Source organism: Pecten maximus, chromosome 3 (assembly GCF_902652985.1).
Source record: "Pecten maximus chromosome 3, xPecMax1.1, whole genome shotgun sequence".
Classification (NCBI taxonomy): domain Eukaryota; kingdom Metazoa; phylum Mollusca; class Bivalvia; order Pectinida; family Pectinidae; genus Pecten; species Pecten maximus.
In genome coordinates this window covers 24,222,810-24,246,318 of record NC_047017.1, presented here as the reverse complement: position 1 = coordinate 24,246,318, position 23,509 = coordinate 24,222,810, and the positions used below count along the sequence as shown (strand labels likewise).

General features: G+C 36.7%; 1 protein-coding gene across 1 annotated transcript; it reads left to right on the top strand.

The window, feature by feature from the left end:
• The first annotated feature begins 497 nt into the window (after positions 1 to 497).
• LOC117323651 (protein unc-93 homolog A-like) lies at positions 498 to 22,714 on the top strand. Its single transcript, XM_033878984.1, has 4 exons — positions 498 to 1,903; positions 7,819 to 7,954; positions 19,430 to 19,561; positions 20,052 to 22,714. Exons 1-4 carry the CDS (start codon positions 944 to 946, stop codon positions 20,339 to 20,341), a joined length of 1,518 nt encoding a protein of 505 aa, XP_033734875.1. The 5' UTR covers positions 498 to 943; the 3' UTR covers positions 20,342 to 22,714.
• Positions 22,715 to 23,509: the final 795 nt, after the last annotated feature.

Genomic DNA, 23,509 nt, shown 5'->3' with positions numbered 1-23,509 from the left:
TATTGCATAATAATTACAAAATGTAATATATGTTTTAGTATTGTCAGCACATCAACAAGCGCGTCATTTTCATCCTGAACGTTCCATTCGGGTTTTTTTCTCTCGTTATCAGTTGTATGTAACCTGTTTTACGGCTCAGCAGAGTAAGTAAATACACAAGTCCACTTCTCCATGTTCTTACTATGATTCAAAACAACCTGGCGACACACGTGTATCGTGGCGATAAACATACCAATCCATACCTCGATGTTATCGTGACGTGGACTTTAACAATACTACATACTACAACACCTTGTATTAGTACATTTGATATATGCACATTCAAAATGTATACTTCAAACACCTATGATATGGTCTCTGAATAATTTCAGTGCTCAGCAGACACATGATGCTGCGTGCATAATAATCTGCTGTGATCGCCTTAGTTTACATGTATACAAGCGGAAGTGTAATTTCAGTCGACAGCCGATTGGATGCATCATGCTTGTGATTTAATGAATTTCTGCATATATATGTATTCGTAAATGAGACTGAACTATCTTTTCTGTGTACTTATTTGTACCTAGTCATGTTGATTGTACATTCAATTAACCGCCCCAGGGTAGCGCGTGTTGTTATGACTGCCCCGTATATTGGGATGTGCTCGGTATCGAGTTACTATATCGATAAGTGATATACATGATCTCAGTCCGGAGCTATACATATGTATACAAGATGTCAGCCCGGATGATCTAAGTAGGACTGTGTGAATATACTGTCTACAGTTGTAACAATGGGATTTCTTCGGAGCACGTCTAACTGCGAACTTAAAGTGTTCGGACGCTGATTTTGGGAATTTGTTATTTTACAAGCTTCTACGGATTGTTTGAACATCCACGTACCCAACTGTAACCATGTAATTCATGACGTCGTTAACTACACCTTTGAATTCCACCATTAGACGATGGACCTGATAATGAAGAAAAGCTACGCTAAGTTATTAGTATTAAGTGGTGGCTGGTTCCTCTTCTTCCTCAGCTTCTCCTCAATACGGAACGTCACCAGCAGCATCAACCATGAGGATGGTTTGGGCCTATGCTCTATGGCCGGTACATACGCGGGATTCATGTTGGCTTGCTGTGTTACTGCTAGTATAGTGAGACGCTACACCAGTAAGTGGGTTCTGGTTGTTTCATTAGGTATACAAATAGTCTTCGTGTTGGCCAATCTGAGCCGGAACCTCTATCTGCTGGTGCCGATTTCTGTACTATGTGGTGCCTCTCAGGCCGCAATGTGGACAGCGGCCAGCACTTACGTTATAGATCTTGTAATGCAGCTTGAGGTCAGAGGATCCCCAGGAATGGTTTCTAGAAGTCTTAAAGCTAGAATGTTTGGTATTTTCTTCTTCTTTGGATCATTGGCGCCCGTGTTTGGGGCTCTATTAACTTCTTTTATACTATCTTACGACAAAAGTGATAGGCTCGTTCAAATTTCAAAGGCTAATAACACGAATTTCGGGAATCATGAGTCCTTTACCAGTAACTGTAGTAATGCTTCCTCTATAGGTACGGTTAATATAGGAGAGTACCGGACTAGAGAGACTATAGATTCTCTATGTGGCCCCAGGTTCTGTCATGCTAACTTTGATCAATATGCCGAAAGGGCCGTGAACAAGGAAACTCGTGCTCTCCTTTTCGGAGTATACACGGCGTGTATGGCGACTGCTTTGTTAGGTTATGCATTTTTTCTAGACGGCAGTAAAACTTTGAAGGAGGTTCTGTGTTCTGGCCAAGTATGCGTCGACTTCCTGGAGGACACAAAATCAGTCTTCAAGCTCATTGTGGAATGTAATTTTCTGCTGATCATTCCACTCATTCTGTTTCACGGGATCCAAACAGCTTTCTTCTCCGGCGAAGTCACAAAGGTAGGTCATGTCCCCTGCTCTACATATCATGTTTTAGTCCAAACTAACAACTTCACAATGGGTTTTCGGTTTAAACATAAGTTAACAACATCATAAATATATGTTTATTTCAGATTGTAAATTAGGTAAATGTGCGATGGTCATATCGTTTTAGCCGAAATCATAATTTCATTTTGTCCGCATTATTATCGGTAGATAACCGTAAATTCAGGGCATGACCTAGAAAGATATCAACATATTATGAAAGCTATTAGGTCATTGGACCTGGTATGTTTTGTAACCTTCCTATTGTATTGATAATACTCATATTATAATATCACTATGAATAATTATAATGAAGGTGTACAGTAAATATATTCAAAACTCAAAGTTGCATCAAAGCATGTCCCAAATAACTATTAGGTGTTATTGATTACATAATGTAATTATTAATTAAAATATTTTAAGAATTAAGTGTCTTTCTAGTGGTTTTATTAAAGAATTTAAGTCTGTATTTTGTCGATATTTGTCGCGGTCCATTCCAAATATGAATAACATATTATGGTATAATAACGTATAGTAATACAACCACGGGAAAGACACTTTGATTATTGTAATTACTGTTCATTCTTTAAACTTTTAAAACTTTTGCTGACTCAGAGTGTGGTATACTCACATACTTAAAAGTTGATTGTATTGCTGGCTTTGATAAGCATTTGAAACAGTCGTCATGATGTCAGAAATTCCCTGCCTTTATCAGTTAACAAATATATAGAAGTTCTTTGAGATGGAATTGTTTTATTGTTTCATCTAAAAATGGTATCAAAATAGCTATCGTCAATTATGTTGTGAATCTCATTTGGTGTAAATTAAGATAGTACTAAGCTAGTATTTTGACCGCACGACGTCGAAACTTTGAATCTCGCATAAACACGAGGCGGTATTAATCTTACTGGAATGAAAATAAGTGGGTCGACATTTCGAGGAAGGGAGTTCGTAAGCATCCCGGAGAAGAAAGACAACTCCAAGAAAGAACACGTTACAGATGGAGATCGCACAGCGCCAGAAGTAACACCTCTTCCGAGAAAAGCGTGCATTGACAGCAATGGCTATGTCACCCGAATTAGCATTTTAAGGTTGATAAAGTAGAGCTAATACTTTATTTCCGATTCGTTGATACGTTCTTGGAGTAACTTCGAATAATTCTGACCTGAATGCTTTGTCGCGTTTTCCATCCAGCGTCAATCGTGACTTGTACATGGTTTATCGCCCAGACCGTTAACAATCATGTGCAAGTAAACTTCATGTTATTTACTAAATCAGTCTAACTAATAAACGCAATCTTCTGCATTACAAAGCATCGCATGCAAACCCCCTCGCGTGTCGGGTGTACTCGCTGAATCCCGCGGGAAGTTATGAGGCCAACTCGTTTGAGATATTTCATACTTGACCAACTTATACATTTTGATCAAAATATGTTTTTAAACGGTGACCTTGCCCTTGACCTTGGCACTCTAAAACACCATTACATGAAGTTTGATCAAAATTCGTTTTAAAATGAAGTTGCTACAGCACTGACAAATGGTAACATACGATCATCGCACGTCGCGCGACATTGCGCGTGAAATACTATTTCTAACGACAAACAAAGGTTATTGACCTTTGGTTGAAATCAAAAGAATTTATGTTTACATTCTTTGTACATCAATACCACACTCGGAAGCTTTATGGAATCGACATCTTTGTCATACTATAGTACTGTTGGTGTCATTGGGGACCGATGTAATGTCGCGACAAATGATTCACACCTTGAGCGGAAATCTCACTGTTTCAGTTCCGGCATTTATCAGTTCGCGGAAATCATCATCACCATTATAAAAAAAAAAGCATATTGCACATATTAAATAGTTTAACAGTATATAGCTGAATTGTTTCATCAGAATATTTCGTAAAATGTACTGAAAGACCGATAAGCTTTTTCTTCGACTTGTCGTTTGTTACGTGTTTTGTGTTGGTTAGTAAACCCGCGTAATGATTTCTCAAAGGAAGAAGTCCGTCAGAGAAAGTCGAAAACGTCTTATGTGGATTGGAATTGTACCGTTTGTATTTTCGTTGTTTGTACTCCCTTCATAAATCGCTGCGGTTTGTACTAGACCTATTGTTTAATTTTAACGTGATATTAGAAATAAAAACTTGACACCACTATAAAGAGTTGACCCGGTGTTATTATTTATTTATTATAACGATATACATATGTATCAGTGAGGTAATATAGGGAATAAAAAGGCCATACATAGGGGTTGACACGTCCCTATGACCCAGAATAACCACAGGGTCCGACCCCTAGATCACTCATTAAAAAAATGAGGTGGAGGGGGGATCTAGGAGTCGGACCCTGGGGTTAATTTTTATTCTGGGACATAACTTTACATTGTCACAAGCCCCTGTGCCCCAGTGCTGTTTGTTATTTAGTCACCGACGGAAGTGCCTATTCGCACTACGTACACGAACTCGGACTCATACTATACGATGACTGTGGTCGTACCAAAAGAAAAGTACTTATGGATACTTTATAACAGTTTCCGACACCTTATCAAAGCTATTCTATATGATTCCATTTGAACAGCATGTGTTTATAATGTGTTATTTGATCCACGGACAATATCTAATCTATAGTTAACACACTTGCCTTTCACCTAGGCGGCCGGGGTTCGATTCCCCGATCGAACGTGAAAATGTATGGGGTTACCTGCCCGACCCCGTAGGTTTTTTCCCCGCATACTCCGGTTTCCTCCCACAGCTTGACCCCTCGCGCGCCAACAAGAGCGATTAATACGTGTTTGGCAATTATAAGATAAGCCAAGTTTACGATATGTAATATACATTAATTATATAAGTCCGTGTGGTAGTCAACTCTGAAGATAGACAGTCGTATACGGTTTGTTTTTTTAAAGGTAATATTTCCGGCATAGATCTTGACTGTACTGTCTACGAGAATAAACAATTGTCAATGTCCGGCCCAACAGAACAGAATGTCCGCAAAACATAACGATGAAAATCACATGAACTGTTCAATAATTTTGTGTAAGCTGTATACATTAATTCAGATTATTTCATAGTTTTCCTATAAATTGGAATAGATGACATGTTAAGATCGACTATAGATCTGTCACAGACACAGGAACTTGGCACGAACTCCAAACTCATGGTCTATAATCAGTGTTTATAATGAATTCAGTATTTGGAACAATATCTCTTAAAACTAGCTATTTCACTTTCACCTTTGTATGTGTATGTATTATACTGTAAGGTAAGTAGGAATAATTACTATATGTCGTGTTATTGTGTTCTCACGTCGTGAAACTTAATCTTTATGTCGTGCCGAGGAGGAGGAGGAGGAGGAGGAGGAGGTTAAATCAGTTTACAGCACAATTTAGCTTTATTACCACTAACACCATTTTCTAATAGACACGGGTGCACGCATATATTCTACAGAAGTGTTATTTGAGACGACCACAGTTGCATAATATGCGTCAGTGTGCACACATAGCTGAATATGTTATAGATAATAAGTCCTTAATTTTATAGCCGCACGTGCCTGGATAATCATATGCACAATTTGCGTGACGGAAAGGAAGTCAGTAAAGTTAAGTATACGGGATATCGCAGGATTAAGGGAGAACAATGTGATAATGTTGAAGGCGATAGAGCTCCCCTGGACGGGGAATGGAGAACTCCCTTGGAGATAGAAAAGGGGAAACCCATGGATTGGGGAGTACAGAGAGCTCCCCTGGACGGGGAAGGGACAATTCCCATGGAGAGAGAAAAAGGGAAGCCCGTGGATTGGGGAGTAAGAGAGCTCCCCTGGACGGGGAAGGGACAATTCCCATGGAGAGAGAAAAGGGAAACCCATGGATAGGGGAGTTAAGAGAGCTCCCCTGGACGGGGAACACAGAGGACTCCCCGAATAGAAAATGGAGAACACACAAGGATGAGAGAAGAAAGCTACAGGAGAGAAAAGGAAGCAGGGGCAAAGGGGAAAGAACATACATCTTATAGTTGTGTTACTGTTGCCATTTGCGTTAAATACTGATATAATAGTTTGACCAGTAGGTAGACATATTGCCCAGATGCATGAGTTGTGTACATTATAGACAAATGTATCGTTACTATTGATATGGTGTTTGTTAATCTGTATCGAAATTGTCGCTGACATTATTTATACAGTTATAATAATGTCAACATTTCATGCATGACCCGTTCACATGTTCACTGGTACTTTGGACCCTATTTCAGTAATATAGTGGTATTAGGATACCAAGATAAAATGAGAAAACCGTACGCTCTATAAGTGTACTGATATGTGAATAAATTAATAACGACATATTATCAGTCATGCATACACTGCTGTTGCTGTACTTGAGATTTAATGTCGTGGTCTATTATACGGTATCCATTTGGGGAAAAAACATGTCCATATTTCAGTAAAACGACTCTCAATATGAATAAATAAATTAAAATATCTTATATTTCTTTAAATATTTTTTTTCGTTATCGTTACCGTAATTAAACAGATATTGACGCCTGTTTTCCGCAACTCTTTATCATCGTAACGGCGATAATAACGTACCGATTTTCAACGTACCAAAATTGCATTTCTCGCGTAATATTCAAGGAAAGCGAACCTTTCCTACTTTTTTATTTCAAATTATATGTTATTATGAGGGTATATCGTAGATCCCATGCGTTTAAAAGTTTACAAATTATAATTAAGGCTTTATCGGTTTTAAACTATAGGCCAAAGTACTCAAGTACATCAAAAACAATGTATGGTTGTCTACAGTTAAGCTGCTATCTTGTATAGCCAACTATTGGGAAATGCATTCTGACCGCTACCTTTGGATGTGACAATGGTAGGAATTGGGTATTAATTAATTTTTTCTGTTTGCTGTATGCCCTAGGCGTTTGCTGGCTGCCTGTACGGGATAGACATGGTCGGGTACTAATTTATGTTTTCTGTTTGCTGTATGCCCTAGGCGTTTGCTGGCTGCCTGTACGGGATAGCTATGGTCGGGTACTAATTTATTTGTTCTGTTTGCTGTATGCCCTAGGCGTTTGCTGGCTGCCTGTACGGGATAGATATGGTCGGGTACTAATTTATTTTTTCTGTTTGCTGTATGCCCTAGGCGTTTGCTGGCTGCCTGTACGGGATAGATATGGTTGGGTACTAATTTATGTTTTCTGTTTGCTGTATGCCCTAGGCGTTTGCTGGCTGCCTGTACGGGATAGATATGGTTGGGTACTAATTTATGTTTTCTGTTTGCTGTATGCCCTAGGCGTTTGCTGGCTGCCTGTACGGGATAGATATGGTCGGGTACTAATTTATTTGTTCTGTTTGCTGTATGCCCTAGGTGTTTGCTGGCTGCCTGTACGGGATAGATATGGTTGGGTACTAATTTATTTGTTCTGTTTGCTGTATGACGCAGGCGTTTGCTGGCTGCCTGTACGGGATAGATATGGTCGGGTACTAATTTATTTTTTCTGTTTGCTGTATGACGCAGGCGTTTGCTGGCTGCCTGTACGGGATAGATATGGTTGGGTACTAATTTATGTTTTCTGTTTGCTGTATGCCCTAGGCGTTTGCTGGCTGCCTGTACGGGATAGATATGGTTGGGTACTAATTTATTTGTTCTGTTTGCTGTATGACGCAGGCGTTTGCTGGCTGCCTGTCCGGGATAGACATGGTCGGGTACTAATTTATGTTTTCTGTTTGCTGTATGCCCTAGGCGTTTGCTGGCTGCCTGTACGGGATAGATATGGTCGGGTACTAATTTATTTTTTCTGTTTGCTGTATGACGCAGGCGTTTGCTGGCTGCCTGTCCGGGATAGACATGGTTGGGTACTAATTTATGTTTTCTGTTTGCTGTATGACGCAGGCGTTTGCTGGCTGCCTGTATGGGATAGATATGGTTGGGTACTTCGTGGCTGTGTTTGGTACCAGTGCTGCATTGACCGCCTTTACCACGGGATTCGCCTCCAAAATCGTCAACAGAACATTCTTTCTGTCAACCGGTGAGAAGTTATATTGATTGAATCTATTATGTAACTTTAAAGTTAACATTTCTAAGAGAATGTAATATTTCCAAACCTTATCATACTGGTCAACCGCCATGGCACTCGACTTTCTAAAAGGATTACAATCTAGGCCAGTGTTTCGGTAACGTGTGTGTACTGTTTTTGTTTTTGATTTTTGTGGTTTGTGTGTGTGTGTTTTTTTATATTTGCTACGACATACTACTCAGAACTTCTCAAAAGAATAAGTTATTATTACTAACCAAATTTTGAGAAACTATTTGGCAATTCTACGCTTTTGTTGTAAATTTCCAACTCAACATTTTGGATGTAAATTGCCAATTATACATTACTAATGTCCGTACTGTCACAACGTCCACAAGGCTTTGTTCTAATGTCCGTACTGTCATAACGTTCACAAGGCTTTGTTCTAATGTCCGTACTGTCACAACGTTTACAAGGCTTTGTTCTAATCTCCGTACTGTTATAACGTCCACAAGGCTTTGTTCTAATGTCCGTACTGTCACAACGTCCACACAGCTTTGTTCTAATGTCCGTACTGTTATAACGTTCACACAGCTTTGTTCTAATCTCCGTACTGTTATAACGTTCACAAGGCTTTGTTCTAATGTCCGTACTGTTATAACGTTCACACAGCTTTGTTCTAATGTCCGTACTGTCACAACGTTCACACAGCTTTGTTCTAATGTCAGTACTGTTATAACGCCCACAAGGCTTTGTTCTAATGTCCGTACTGTTATAACGTCCACAAGGCTTTGTTGTAATGTCCGTACTGTCATAACGTCCACAAGGCTTTGTTCTAATGTCCGTACTGTTATAACGTCCACAAGGCTTTGTTCTAATGTCTGTACTGTTATAACGTTTACAAGGCTTTGTTCTAATGTCCGTACTGTTATAACGTCCACAAGGCTTTGTTCTAATGTCTGTACTGTTATAACGCCCACAAGGCTTTGTTCTAATGTCCGTACTGTTATAACGTCCACAAGGCTTTGTTCTAATGTCCGTACTGTTATAACGCCCACAAGGCTTTGTTCTAATGTCCGTACTGTTATAACGTCCACAAGGCTTTGTTCTAATGTCCGTACTGTTATAACGTTTACAAGGCTTTGTTCTAATGTCCGTACTGTTATAACGTTCACAAGGCTTTGTTCTAATGTCCGTACTGTTATAACGTTTACAAGGCTTTGTTCTAATGTCCGTACTGTTATAACGTCCACAAGGCTTTATTCTAATGTCCGTACTGTTATAACGTTTACAAGGCTTTGTTCTAATGTCCGTACTGTTATAACGTTTACACAGCTTTGTTCTAATGTCCGTACTGTTATAACGCCCACAAGGCTTTGTTCTAATGTCTGTACTGTCATAACGTTCACAAGGCTTTGTTCTAATGTCTGTACTGTCACAACGTTCACAAGGCTTTGTTCTAATGTCTGTACTGTTATAACGTCCACACAGCTTTGTTCTAATGTCCGTACTATGACAACGTTCACACAGCTTTGTTCTAATGTCCTTACTGTGACAACGTTCACACAGCTTTGTTCTAATGTCCGTACTGTGACAACGTTCACACAGCTTTGTTCTAATGTCCGTACTGTTATAACGTTCACACAGCTTTGTTCTAATGTCCGTACTGTCACAACGTTCACACAGCTTTGTTCTAATGTCCGTACTGTTATAACGTTCACACAGCTTTGTTCTAATGTCCGTACTGTCACAACGTTTACACAGCTTTGTTCTAATGTCCGTACTGTTATAACGTCCACAAGGCTTTGTTCTAATGTCCGTACTGTCACAACGTTCACAGAGCTTTGTTCTAATGTCCGTACTGTCACAACGTTCACACAGCTTTGTTCTAATGTCCGTACTGTTATAACGTCCACAAGGCTTTATTCTAATGTCCGTACTGTTATAACGTCCACAAGGCTTTGTTCTAATGTCCGTACTGTCACAACGTTCACACAGCTTTGTTCTAATGTCTGTACTGTCATAACGTCCACAAGGCTTTGTTCTAATGTCTGTACTGTTATAACGTCCACAAGGCTTTGTTCTAATGTCCGTACTGTTATAACGTTCACAAGGCTTTGTTCTAATGTCCGTACTGTTATAACGTTCACACAGCTTTGTTCTAATGTCAGTACTGTTATAACGTTCACAAGGCTTTGTTCTAATGTCAGTACTGTGACAACGTTTATAAAGCTTTGTTCTAATGTCCGTACTGTTATAACGTTCACAAGGCTTTGTTCTAATGTCCGTACTGTTATAACGTTCACAAGGCTTTGTTCTAATGTCCGTACTGTCACAACGTTCACACAGCTTTGTTCTAATGTCTGTACTGTTATAACGTCCACAAGGCTTTGTTCTAATGTCTGTACTGTTATAACGTTCACAAGGCTTTGTTCTAATGTCCGTACTGTTATAACGTTCACAAGGCTTTGTTCTAATGTCCGTACTGTTATAACGTCCACAAGGCTTTGTTCTAATGTCCGTACTGTTATAACGTTCACAAGGCTTTGTTCTAATGTCCGTACTGTTATAACGTCCACAAGGCTTTGTTCTAATGTCCGTACTGTTATAACGTCCACAAGGCTTTGTTCTAATGTCCGTACTGTTTAACGTTTATAAAGTTTTGTTCTAATGTCCGTACTGTTATAACGTTCACACAGCTTTGTTCTAATGTCCGTACTGTTATAACGTCCACAAGGCTTTGTTCTAATGTCCGTACTGTTATAACGTTCACACAGCTTTGTTCTAATGTCCGTACTGTTATAACGTTCACACAGCTTTGTTCTAATCTCCGTACTGTTATAACGTCCACAAGGCTTTGTTCTAATGTCCGTACTGTCATAACGTTCACACAGCTTTGTTCTAATGTCTGTACTGTTATAACGTCCACAAGGCTTTGTTCTAATGTCCGTACTGTTATAACGTTCACACAGCTTTGTTCTAATGTCCGTACTGTTATAACGTTCACACGACTTTGTTCTAATTTCCCCACTGTCTCTTATAAGTTCAGTTCATTTTATTCCGTGAACCTATCGGCCCATTTGACATTTTTGTTGTTGTTTAACATTTAAGAGAGACATTTAAAATATATTTTCTTTTCCTATTTCGCCTGTTTGAACAGTTTCAAATAGCTTTAACGTCCTCAAACAGATAAAAAGTATATTGCGAAATATCCGTACGCAATACAACGCATTTCATAAAGTCAGTCTGTAAACATGATTATTTACATGTCGAAACTAATATTTTCTTGCAGGATTCTGACTTGAATGTAATCAGTTAGATGACAAACACTATTGTCACTAGCATTCGAACAATACACGAGGTCAGTTCACATTAGGTCTACATCTGGCAGGATCAATGCCTTGAACATACTGTAGGTCATCGGCAGGCTGGTCATTGGCACCATTATGGTCCTGCCCTATCTCGCGTGACATTGATACTAGGATAGTTTTGTAAGATTAATATGTGGATAGTCAACAAATGAAATAATGACAGTCGTGCATAGATCCCTGTTGATGGCAATGGAAGTTGAATATAAAAATCATTAAATATGAATAATATCGGGTTCCAGTCGCATCGATGATCCTGTGGTACTTATCACCACCTGGTTTTTTTTATCGGCTGTTTATTTATCTTTGTATCCCCTTTTATCTTTCCAGGAATTATCCTGATCTTTGAATTCATTATATTTGTTTACTCCCGAATACATGATTTGGGTTTTCATATTCCCTTTTTCTGTCCTTTTGGATAATTTCATGGTATTTCTAAGTTTCTGTATTAACGTTTTGTACTAACATGTGACGTGGATACTAACATGTGACGTGGATACTAACATGTAAAGTGGATACTAACATGTGAAGTGGATACTAACATGTAAAGTGGATACTAACATGGATACTAACATGTAAAGTGGATACTAACATGGATACTAACATGTAAAGTGGATACTAACATGTAAAGTGGATACTAACATGTGAAGTGGATACTAACATGTAAAGTGGATACTAACATGGATACTAACATGTAAAGTGGATACTAACATGGATACTAACATGTAAAGTGGATACTAATATGGATACTAACATGTAAAGTGGATACTAACATGTAAAGTGGATACTAACATGTAAAGTGGATACTAACATGTGAAGTGGATACTGACATGTAAAGTGGATACTAACATGTGAAGTGGATACTAACATGTGAAGTGGATACTAACATGTAAAGTGGATACTAACATGTAAAGTGGATACTAACATGTAAAGTGGATACTAACATGTGACGTGGATACTAACATGTGACGTGGATACTAACATGTAAAGTGGATACTAACATGTGACGTGGATACTAACATGTAAAGTGGATACTAACATGTGAAGTGGATACTAACATGTAAAGTGGATACTAACATGTGAAGTGGATACTAACATGTAAAGTGGATACTAACATGTAAAGTGGATACTAACATGTAACGTGGATACTAACATGGATACTACATGTAAGTGGATACTAACATGGATACTAACATGTGAAGTGGATACTAACATGTAAGTGGATACTAACAATGTGGAACAGTTGGATACTAAACATGTAAAGTGGATACTAACATGTGAAGTGGATACTAACATGTGAAGTGGATACTAACATGTGAAGTGGATACTGACATGTAAAGTGGATACTAACATGTAAAGTGGATAATAACATGTGAAGTGGATACTAACATGTAAAGTGGATACTAACATGTGAAGTGGATACTAACATGGATACTAACATGTAAAGTGGATAATAACATGTGAAGTGGATACTAACATGTAAAGTGGATACTAACATGTGAAGTGGATACTAACATGTGAAGTGGATACTAACATGTAAGGTGGATACTAACATGGATACTAACATGTAAGGTGGATACTAACATGGATACTAACATGTGAAGTGGATACTGACATGTAAAGTGAATACTAACATGTGAAGTGGATACTAACATGTAAAGTGGATACTAACATGTGAAGTGGATACTAACATGTGACGTGGATACTAACATGTAAAGTGGATACTAACATGTAAAGTGAATACTAACATGTGAAGTGGATACTAACATGTAAAGTGGATACTAACATGTGAAGTGGATACTAACATGTGACGTGGATACTAACATGTAAAGTGGATACTAACATGTGAAGTGGATACTAACATGTGAAGTGGATACTGACATGTAAAGTGGATACTAACATGTAAAGTGGATAATAACATGTAAAGTGGATACTAACATGTAAAGTGGATACTGACATGTAAAGTGGATACTAACATGTAAAGTGGACGCTGACATGTAAAGTGGATACTAACATGTAAAGTGGATACTAACATGTAAAGTGGATACTGACATGTAAAGTGGACGCTGACATGTAAAGTGGATACTAACATGTAAAGTGGATACTAACATGTGAAGTGGACGCTGACATGTAAAGTGGATACTGACATGTAAAGTGGATACTAACATGTAAAGTGGATACTGACATGTGAAGTGGACGCTGACATGTAAAGTGGATACTAACATGTGAAGTGGATACTAACATGTGAAGTGGATACTAACATGTAAAGTGGATACTAACATGTAAAGTGGATACTAACATGTAAAGTGGATACTAACATGTAAAGTGGACGCTGACATGTAAAGTGGATACTAACATGTAAAGTGGATACTAACATGTAAAGTGGATACTGACATGTGAAGTGGACGCTGACATGTAAAGTGGACGCTGACATGTAAAGTGGATACTAACATGTAAAGTGGATACTGACATGTGAAGTGGATACTAACATGTGAAGTGGATACTAACATGTAAAGTGGATACTAACATGTAAAGTGGATACTAACATGTAAAGTGGATACTGACATTTGAAGTGGACGCTGACATGTAAAGTGGATACTGACATGTAAAGTGGATACTAACATGTGAAGTGGATACTAACATGTGAAGTGGATACTAACATGTGAAGTGGATACTAACATGTAAAATGGATACTAACATGTAAAGTGGACGCTGACATGTAAAGTGGACGCTGACATGTAAAGTGGATACTAACATGTAAAGTGAACGCTGACATGTAAAGTGGACGCTGACATGTAAAGTGGATACTAACATGTAAAGTGGATACTGACATGTGAAGTGGATACTAACATGTGAAGTGGATACTAACATGTAAAGTGGATACTAACATGTAAAGTGGATACTAACATGTAAAGTGGATACTGACATTTGAAGTGGACGCTGACATGTAAAGTGGATACTGACATGTAAAGTGGATACTAACATGTGAAGTGGATACTAACATGTAAAGTGGACGCTGACATGTAAAGTGGACGCTGACATGTAAAGTGGACGCTGACATGTAAAGTGGATACTAACATATAAAGTGGACGCTGACATGTAAAGTGGATACTAACATGTAAAGTGGATACTGACATGTGAAGTGGATACTAACATGTAAAGTGGATACGGACATGTGAAGTGGATACTAACATGTAAAGTGGATACTAACATGTAAAGTGGATACTAACATGTAAAGTGGATACGGACATGTGAAGTGGATACTAACATGTAAAGTGGATACTAACATGTAAAGTGGACGCTGACATGTAAAGTGGACGCTGACATGTAAAGTGGACGCTGACATGTAAAGTGGATACTGACATGTAAAGTGGATACTAACATGTAAAGTGAACGCTGACATGTAAAGTGGACGCTGACATGTAAAGTGGACGCTGACATGTAAAGTGGATACTAACATGTAAAGTGGATACTAACATGTAAAGTGGACGCTGACATGTAAAGTGGACGCTGACATGTAAAGTGGACGCTGCCATGTAAAGTGGACGCTGACATGTAAAGTGGACGCTGACATGTAAAGTGGATACTAACATGTAAAGACAAACCCGACAAGTATTGTACTCTGTTGTGTGTCTCAGCCTGTTTAACACATTCTACCAAGATAACATTTCAAAGACTTCTAAAGGGCCCATTTAACATCTTCACACAGCTTAAGTATAATAATATCTCTCAAATTGATTAGCTATTTATTGTCTGATTCATTGACTCAATACTTAAATAAGCATAAACTTGTTCACAGAGTTATTTATCTAATTTTTATGGTTTATTAATAAATTGGTCAAATTGGTATTTGATAAGTTATAAATTGTTAGTATCCATTTGAATAAATTAATTTTCGATAATATCATTTTGACAGAATCATTTTTGTGCATTTTTACTTTGCTGACAAGTTGATATCTAAGCACACTGTACTTGGCAGACACTATATTGTGTGTACCGGATCTTCTTACAGAACAGATGGACAGCCACAAGCTGCCACATATTTAAATTAGTATATATTACACAAAAGTTATTTTACATAATGTTGAAAGCTCATAATTAACTATCTTCAGCTTTCATTTGTTGTGTTGTTGTAAGAATCGATATACATAATGCACTATGGTATACATAATGTAATATGTTTGACATCCTTACCGGCGTTACAAATTCATAATTAACTATGAAAAAGTTTTTCATTTGTATCATTAGTGTCGTTGTGGGAATAGATGTAAAATATTTAAAATGTTTGACCGGTGTCACAAATTACTTCGATGGGAAAATTAAAAACCTTCTATAAACCACCATTTGCGTTACTTGGATTCGACATGGAGCACCGCAGATCTGCACTATAGTTCATTTCAGAATTATGTTGGTCAACATTTTCGATGAATACAACACTAATTAGGCTCAACAATCCAAACTATGTGTAGCTTATCACGCTTAATGCAGATTAAATATAGGTGTATATTGGAATTTGATGGATTTTTGACCTTGGTTGAGTATATCTGATAAAGGATGAGCAACAGTAAACAGCGTGTCCATGTGTACAACAATACCAGATCACTGCAGCGGAAAATGTGTTACGACATTCAAGCGTACTGCTAATACTGCTAAGTATGGGACCATCTCGCACCAAAGTCCACGTTTAATACAATTCACTACCGAGTACGTGACTAGGAACAATCAACAGTAGACTTTGTAATTTGAATTTCAGGTCAAGTAGAATCTGTTTTATAAATTATCATCCCACTAAATATATACCGGTATACTACGATCGTGAAACGTGACTAATACTGACAAGGACAATCTGATGCACATGCTGAGACATTTCACAACGTGAATATGGATTAAGAAGTTGCAAACTATTCAGTCTGTAACCTGATTTGCGTCATACGAGTTTAAATTACTTTTTAGCATATAGTCATGCTGGAATTTTTCCATCAGACTTGTATCTGCATGTACAATCCTAAAATAAAATAATTTCAGTCAAACTGATTTACCCAGTCATATTAAGTTTTTAATATTAAGACTGGAAATTATTACTATAACCATACTATTAATACAAAAATCATTGTTATACTAAGTAGGTATATACCAGATATTGTACTAGGCAATAATTGTGTCTGTAATATAAAACTATAACATTTTGGTGAGGTCAATGTGTGGTTTAATCAACCCCATGTCAGCGGTATCATCAACCTCATGTCAGCGGTATCATCAACCTCATGCCAGCGGTATCACTAACCGGAGGTCGATGCAGTGCACCTGTACCATATTGACATAAACCAACACAGTAGTATAGTTTTATCATTATATAATCATTCAATGACTATTACTTGGAAATATTAACAAATCAGTACTCTTAACCATTCATTAAATTAGAACACAATTCAAAAATACAATAACTCATACAGCTCAATTCATTGCTTCCTTACGTCCGTCCATCAAATTTTCGTAAAATCGCTATTATTAATGAACAACTCAGCTGATTTTGACCAAATTAGGGAGCCAATCTTGTAGAAACCGTGTGTTTGACTGGTTTTGTACAATCCTTTGAGATTGTAGTTGGTAGACACTGCTGGTGGACTTTTCAGTGCTCGAGGTTTATCATGACCTCCTTGTCACGTTTTGATTCATTTAAATATGGACGCGGTTCAGAATAAGTACTCAACGTTCTTTTGAAACCCAAAGTTGAAAATCATGAAAATTATTGGTCGTGTATTTTCCCATTCAGACTTTGGCATTGATTTCGACCAATTTTGAGTTTTTGGTGGCTTCCTTTGATCAACACATTTTTCGACCCAGCATTACTGACGTGTCCTAGAAGGACGAAACAGTTGTATGATACAGTTAAATCAATTTTGACTCTACTGTTTCTAACTTAATTTGTTAGATCTTGTGTGTCTTTTGTACTTTCCACTGATTGTCAAGGTCAGAAATTTTCTCTTTCTGACGTATCAGTTATATATATATATATTATTCAGCGGAATCAGCGGCATATAGCCAGTCTTGCATAATAAATAATCGCGATAGAGATTAACACCTATATTTATATACACAACTGTTTATCATTGTAACTGATATGGGAGGGTATGACCCGTCATTTAAGTTATCTTCCAGTCAAATGGTAAATATTTGCCTTCGTATTGACTCACCACTCGGAAATGCCTGTGGTCCATAAGAACAATGTGGCTCTTACAAAAAGATGATAGGTTTATCGGTGGATATTACTTTTGAATACTACAGTGTATATATATCTGTAATATTGATTGAATTAACTAAATCAGTGTGAAAATGATTTCCTATTCTATAGGATTTTTTACACAAAGAACCCGGATAGAGTAAGATGCTGACAGCAACAATACCTGTCAAATTCTAACGTATTTGTTATTTGGTTTATTCACCCATGCTTTATTGACATTTTCCTTGCGACTCCTGTAAATAAATTGCATGGTGTCTATCGACATAACTTTTCTCCATTTTCGTATGGAAATAAAACTATTACATGATAAAGTAAAGGAGATGGAAGTATTTCCTCTCTTAGGAGTTCCTACTCTTCTCTTTAATATAACGTTAATGGTTTTCATAATAAATCTCAGTTACAGGTTTGCAAGCACTCTCGTTTATGAACAGTTCGTTAACATGTAAACGTTGTATTCAAAAACTCTCAATGGACAATATATACTCATACCACGTCCGTGGTATCAGTCTTATTACATCCAATACTAAACTAGTGATATGAGCACGCGTGTTCTGTGTTTTTCATTATGAGCTTTAACTTATTGTACCACATGATCATGATTTTATTAACAACGTTACCAAACCAACGTCACCGAGCCTCTGTTTCACATAGATTGTATAGATCATATGTAATTGAAACTCGTGTAAGAAAATCTTCTTTACACATTGCGTGGACAAGATTGAAAATCTTTTTATTTGTATGTTGTTCGTGGACAAGACAGTAGACCACTACACCTGGGCCTGCCTCTCCAATCTACCGAGAATATCATTACTTGATATGTTTATACCAATCTACCGAGAATATGATTACTTGATATGTTTATACAAATTTACCGAGAATATCATTACTTGATATGTTTATACCGATCTACCGAGAATATCATTACTTGATATGTTTATACAAATTTACCGAGAATATCATTACTTGATATGTTTATACCGCGCTACCGAGAATATCATTACTTGATAGGTTTATACCGCTCTACCGAGAATATCATTACTTGATATGTTTATACCGATCTACTGAGAATATCAATACTTGATATGTTTTATACCAATTTACCGAGAATATCATTACTTGATATGTTTATACCGCTCTACCGAGAATATCATTACTTGATATGTTTATACCGATCTACTGAGAATATCATTCTAGATATGTTTATACCGATCTACTGAGAATATCATTACTTGATATGTTTATACCGATCTACTAAGAATATCATTACTTGATATGTTGATACCAATCTACCGAGAATATCATTACTTGATATGTTTATACGTGTCTACCGAGAATATCATTACTTGATATGTTTATACCGATCTACTGAGAATATCATTCTAGATATGTTTATACCGCTCTACCGAGAATATCATTACCAGATATGTTTATACTAATCTACCGAGAATATCATTACTTGATATGTTTATACCGATCTACTGAGAATATCATTCTAGATATGTTTATACCGCTCTACCGAGAATATCATTACTTGATATGTTTAAACGTGTCTACTGAGAATATCATTACTTGATATGTTTATACCAATCTACCGAGAATATCATTACTTGATATGTTTATACCGATCTACTGAGAATATCATTCTAGATATGTTTATACCGCTCTACCGAGAATATCATTACTTGATATGTTTATACCGATCTACTGAGAATATCATTACTTGATATGTTTATACCAATCTACCGAGAATATCATTACTTGATATGTTTATACCGATCTACCGAGAATATCATTACTTGATATGTTTATACGTGTCTACCGAGAATATCATTACTTAATATGTTTATACCTATATATATTCTTCATATCGTGTAATTACAGCTGCGGTGGTGGACCTATTTGCTCTAGTGGCGATGTCGATTTGGTCCGCTGATAATGGTGACATGCTTTACGTGTTTGCGCTGGCCTTTCTATGGGGGATAGGAGAGGGAATATGGACTACGCATTTAAACAGTGAGCATAACTTATAAATGCTGAAACATTGAGCATGCTTAATTTAAACAGTGAACATAACTTATAAACGCTGAAACATAGGGCATGCTTTATCTAAACAGTTGGCATAACTTAAACGCTGAAACATTGAATATGCTTTATTTAAACAGTGGGCATACCACTGACTGTATATCCTTTATATCTTTATATATGATTAATGACACATGAACATTGTCCAATAACAAATTCAAGACAGTTTATTAACGCAATTAAATCGCTGTTCAAAATGACGTTGATATATAACCACTATTATTACACATCTTTCCTCATATACATACTCGTCCCGCCCAAAAGTTTAAATGTAATTCAGATACGAGAAGCTAAATAACTAATCATATAGTCACAAAAGGTAGGTAATTAAACCATTCGATATATGTTTTACACGTTTAGGTGGTATCTCATACAGTGACATATTTGGCAAAAATAAAACCCTATAATCTATTTTATACAGGTTTGGTAGGAGCCCTTTATTCGAACAGACCAGAAGCCGCCTATTCTGCCTACAACCTTGTTCTGTCCTTTGGATTGACAGTGGGGTATTTATACTCTAACTATGTGTGTATGAATATTAAAATATACGTGACCGGGTGTCTGTGCATCATTGGTATATGCAGCTATCTAGCATTTATACAAAAGAAACCTTTCTATCGGCTGCAAGGGGAGACTATTATAGTCACAACCAATGCAGACGTGCTGGAAACAGAGCAGCTTAACGCCAACACACCCCAGACCGAGGAATGACGTTATAAAAGGAGAACACACAGTTCTAGACCAGGACTTATTCTGGAGTTGGGATACAATTAAGATGCATCTCCCACCGAAGATTGAGGATAGCATGCACCCCCTCTGGTCTGAAAAACCAGGTCAAACTCCGGAGAAATCAGGCTCTCTTAAGGGTGTCCAAAACAAAACAGAACAAATCCCAGACCCAGGAATTAGGTTGAACAAGAACAACCTTGGCCTTGGAAGGAGGTCGAATAAGGACAACCTTGACCCAGGAAGATGTCTGAGCAGGGCATATATTAGTCCGGACCTATTGGTGCTTGGAAATGTTATTTGACGCATTCTACATCCGACAGCGATGAATACCATATGAAGTAGTAGTTAGCGTCTCTTATACACAATGTAGCCGACACTACTGTGTCTTACGTTTGTGTAAATTCTGTCACGGAACCTTGGTTAATTACATTATACTCGAGTGTACGTTGGATTGCTGCAAGCGTCCGAAAATTTCATTTATCTCTCTGTCCGACGATCATACAGATATACAAATGTCAATGTACTCCTGTCAAGGATAGAACTAGTTAAGCTTATATTATACACATGTATGTCAAAATCGTCACCAATCAACTTTAAAGACTAAACAATTTCCCTTCCGAGAGTACGAAATCGACCATTCAGTACACAATGACATTCCCTAGAAAATACGTTTATGTCGGGTTCGCCTGGCCACTAATGGCAGGTACACACAACTATACATTGTTTTAAAATGTGACAGGTGCGACGTGTTTAATAGTGACACGGTTGTATGTGCTTCACGTTCTTTTGAATTCAATATTGAAAATTTTGAATTTTTTGAAATTTATTTAATTACTGGGCCATCGGTATTGTACGCCGCCGTCCAGATTTTGATATTTTTACGACCCATTTCTGTATCAACACTTTAGACCATTGGCATCACTTAAGGGTCTTAAAAGGACGACGAAACAGATAATGGTTTAATTCAAATTTTGGCGCCACTGTAAATCTAACTGTGGCCCAAACTCTCTACTTGTATTGAAGGGTACTTATATCTTATAATGGTTTTGTACAATACTTTGACATTAATATCTTATGATGGTTTTGTACAATACTTTGGCATCAATATCTTATGATGGTTTTGTACAATACTTTGACATTAATATCTTATGTTGGTTTTGTACAATACTTTGACATTAAAATATCTTATGGTGGTTTTGTACAATACTTTGACATTAATATCTTATGGTGGTTTTGTACAATACTTTGACATTAATATCTTATAATGGTTTTGTACGATACTTTGACATTAATATCTTATGTTCGTTTTGTACAATACTTTGGCATGAAATGACTTTGTGGTCATTATCACTAGGTGATTTAAGTGAAATCCGGCATCAAAGAATACTCGAACATGCACATTATTTGCTACAACGCTGTTTATTCCTTTAATGGTTTATGTGAGAACTCCTAAAATATAAACAGGTCGACAAAACTGGAATTAATTATAATCCTTGTCATAATACATATAATATACCACAATACTAATATACAGAATATCTATCGGTCTACAGTTTAGTTCCTTTCGCTTTTGTATCAAATTGTGAAATGTCTTTTATTATTTACTCTCTTATATATATCATTAAGATGCTACATTGCCGACAGCGTTAACGCTGCCTGACATAAAGGTGTATACAATTGCACCCACCATATTGAAATTAACACTAACAGCGACGACGACAAAAGTGTCCTAAAAATGATCGCTTAGAGGACCAAATGTTACGTACCAAATATAGAAAACAAAAGTTACGTACCAAATATAGAAAACAAAAGTTACGTACCAAATATAGAAAACAAAAGTTACGTACCAAATATAGAAAACAAAGGTTACGTACCAAATATAGAGGCAGAAGAAGTAGCTATTATTTATTATTTCAATTGAGAAGATAAAGAGAAGCTCGAATGCAACTTTTGGTATTTTATAAAATATTTTGTATACAAAGCCTATTGTTGTTTTCACATTGTTGTTATACACATTTATAACAGTATTTTATGCATAAATTATGGATGGTATTATTTAATGGTCGTGCACATTCCTGAGCCATACCTTATGTTATAAAGAAATCTTATGTCAGATATATACAAATTTGTATAATGATAAGTCCTTTAACACTGTAAACGTACATATAAATATATGTAATATTTGTTTTTATAAAAAGGGCATTTTACAGTATTGTTACGTCTATTAACAATGCTATGCTCATTGTTATAAGCTTAATTAATTAGAATAATGCTTATAATTAGGATGGTGTATACTGTATACTGACAACGATTGAGAACGACATATTCTAACAATAAATACGTTATATTTTCACATTGTTTGTCTGTTTGTTTTCTAATGCGTATGCAGAACCCTATAATCTGGGTACTTCGAAATAAATTAAATAATAATAATAAGATTTCCAACTATCCTGATAGTTTCTGATAAAACCATTTATATCATGAAAAAGCCACGCCAAAACCTGTAAAAATGGGAAGGGTATTGATATAAACTTGAAGCTTGTTTTCCCATTTCATATTAATATCTGTATGTGCAAAATGATTGAATACTGAATAAGATATTGTTTGAGATAAAGTTACTCTGTCCTAGCTCAGACTGAAAGTGATAGAGAAAAAACAAAAACGACAGCATGTGTTAATAAAATACCATAAGTGTCATATATGTATGCATATTTATCAAAGAACAATTATCAAGATATTAGCAACTTTCAAAACAAATTAAGTTAGATAATTAACCAGTATAAGTTATAATACCAAATATAGAATAATGGAAGTAAATTAACTCGTTTGAATATAATTCATTAAACCCTTTGGTGAACCTTACTGTTCTATCTACATTATACTCTATGGTGAACCTTACTGTTCTATCTACATTATACTCTATGGTGAACCTTACTGTTCTATCTACATTATACTCTATGGTGAACCTTACTGTTCTACCTACATTATACTCTATGGTAAACCTTACTGTTCTACCTACATTATACTCTATGGTGAACCTTACAGTTCTACCTTCATTATACTCTATGGTGAACCTTACTGTTCTACCTACATTATACTCTATGGTGAACATTACTGTTCTACCTTAATTACACTCTATGGTGAACCTTA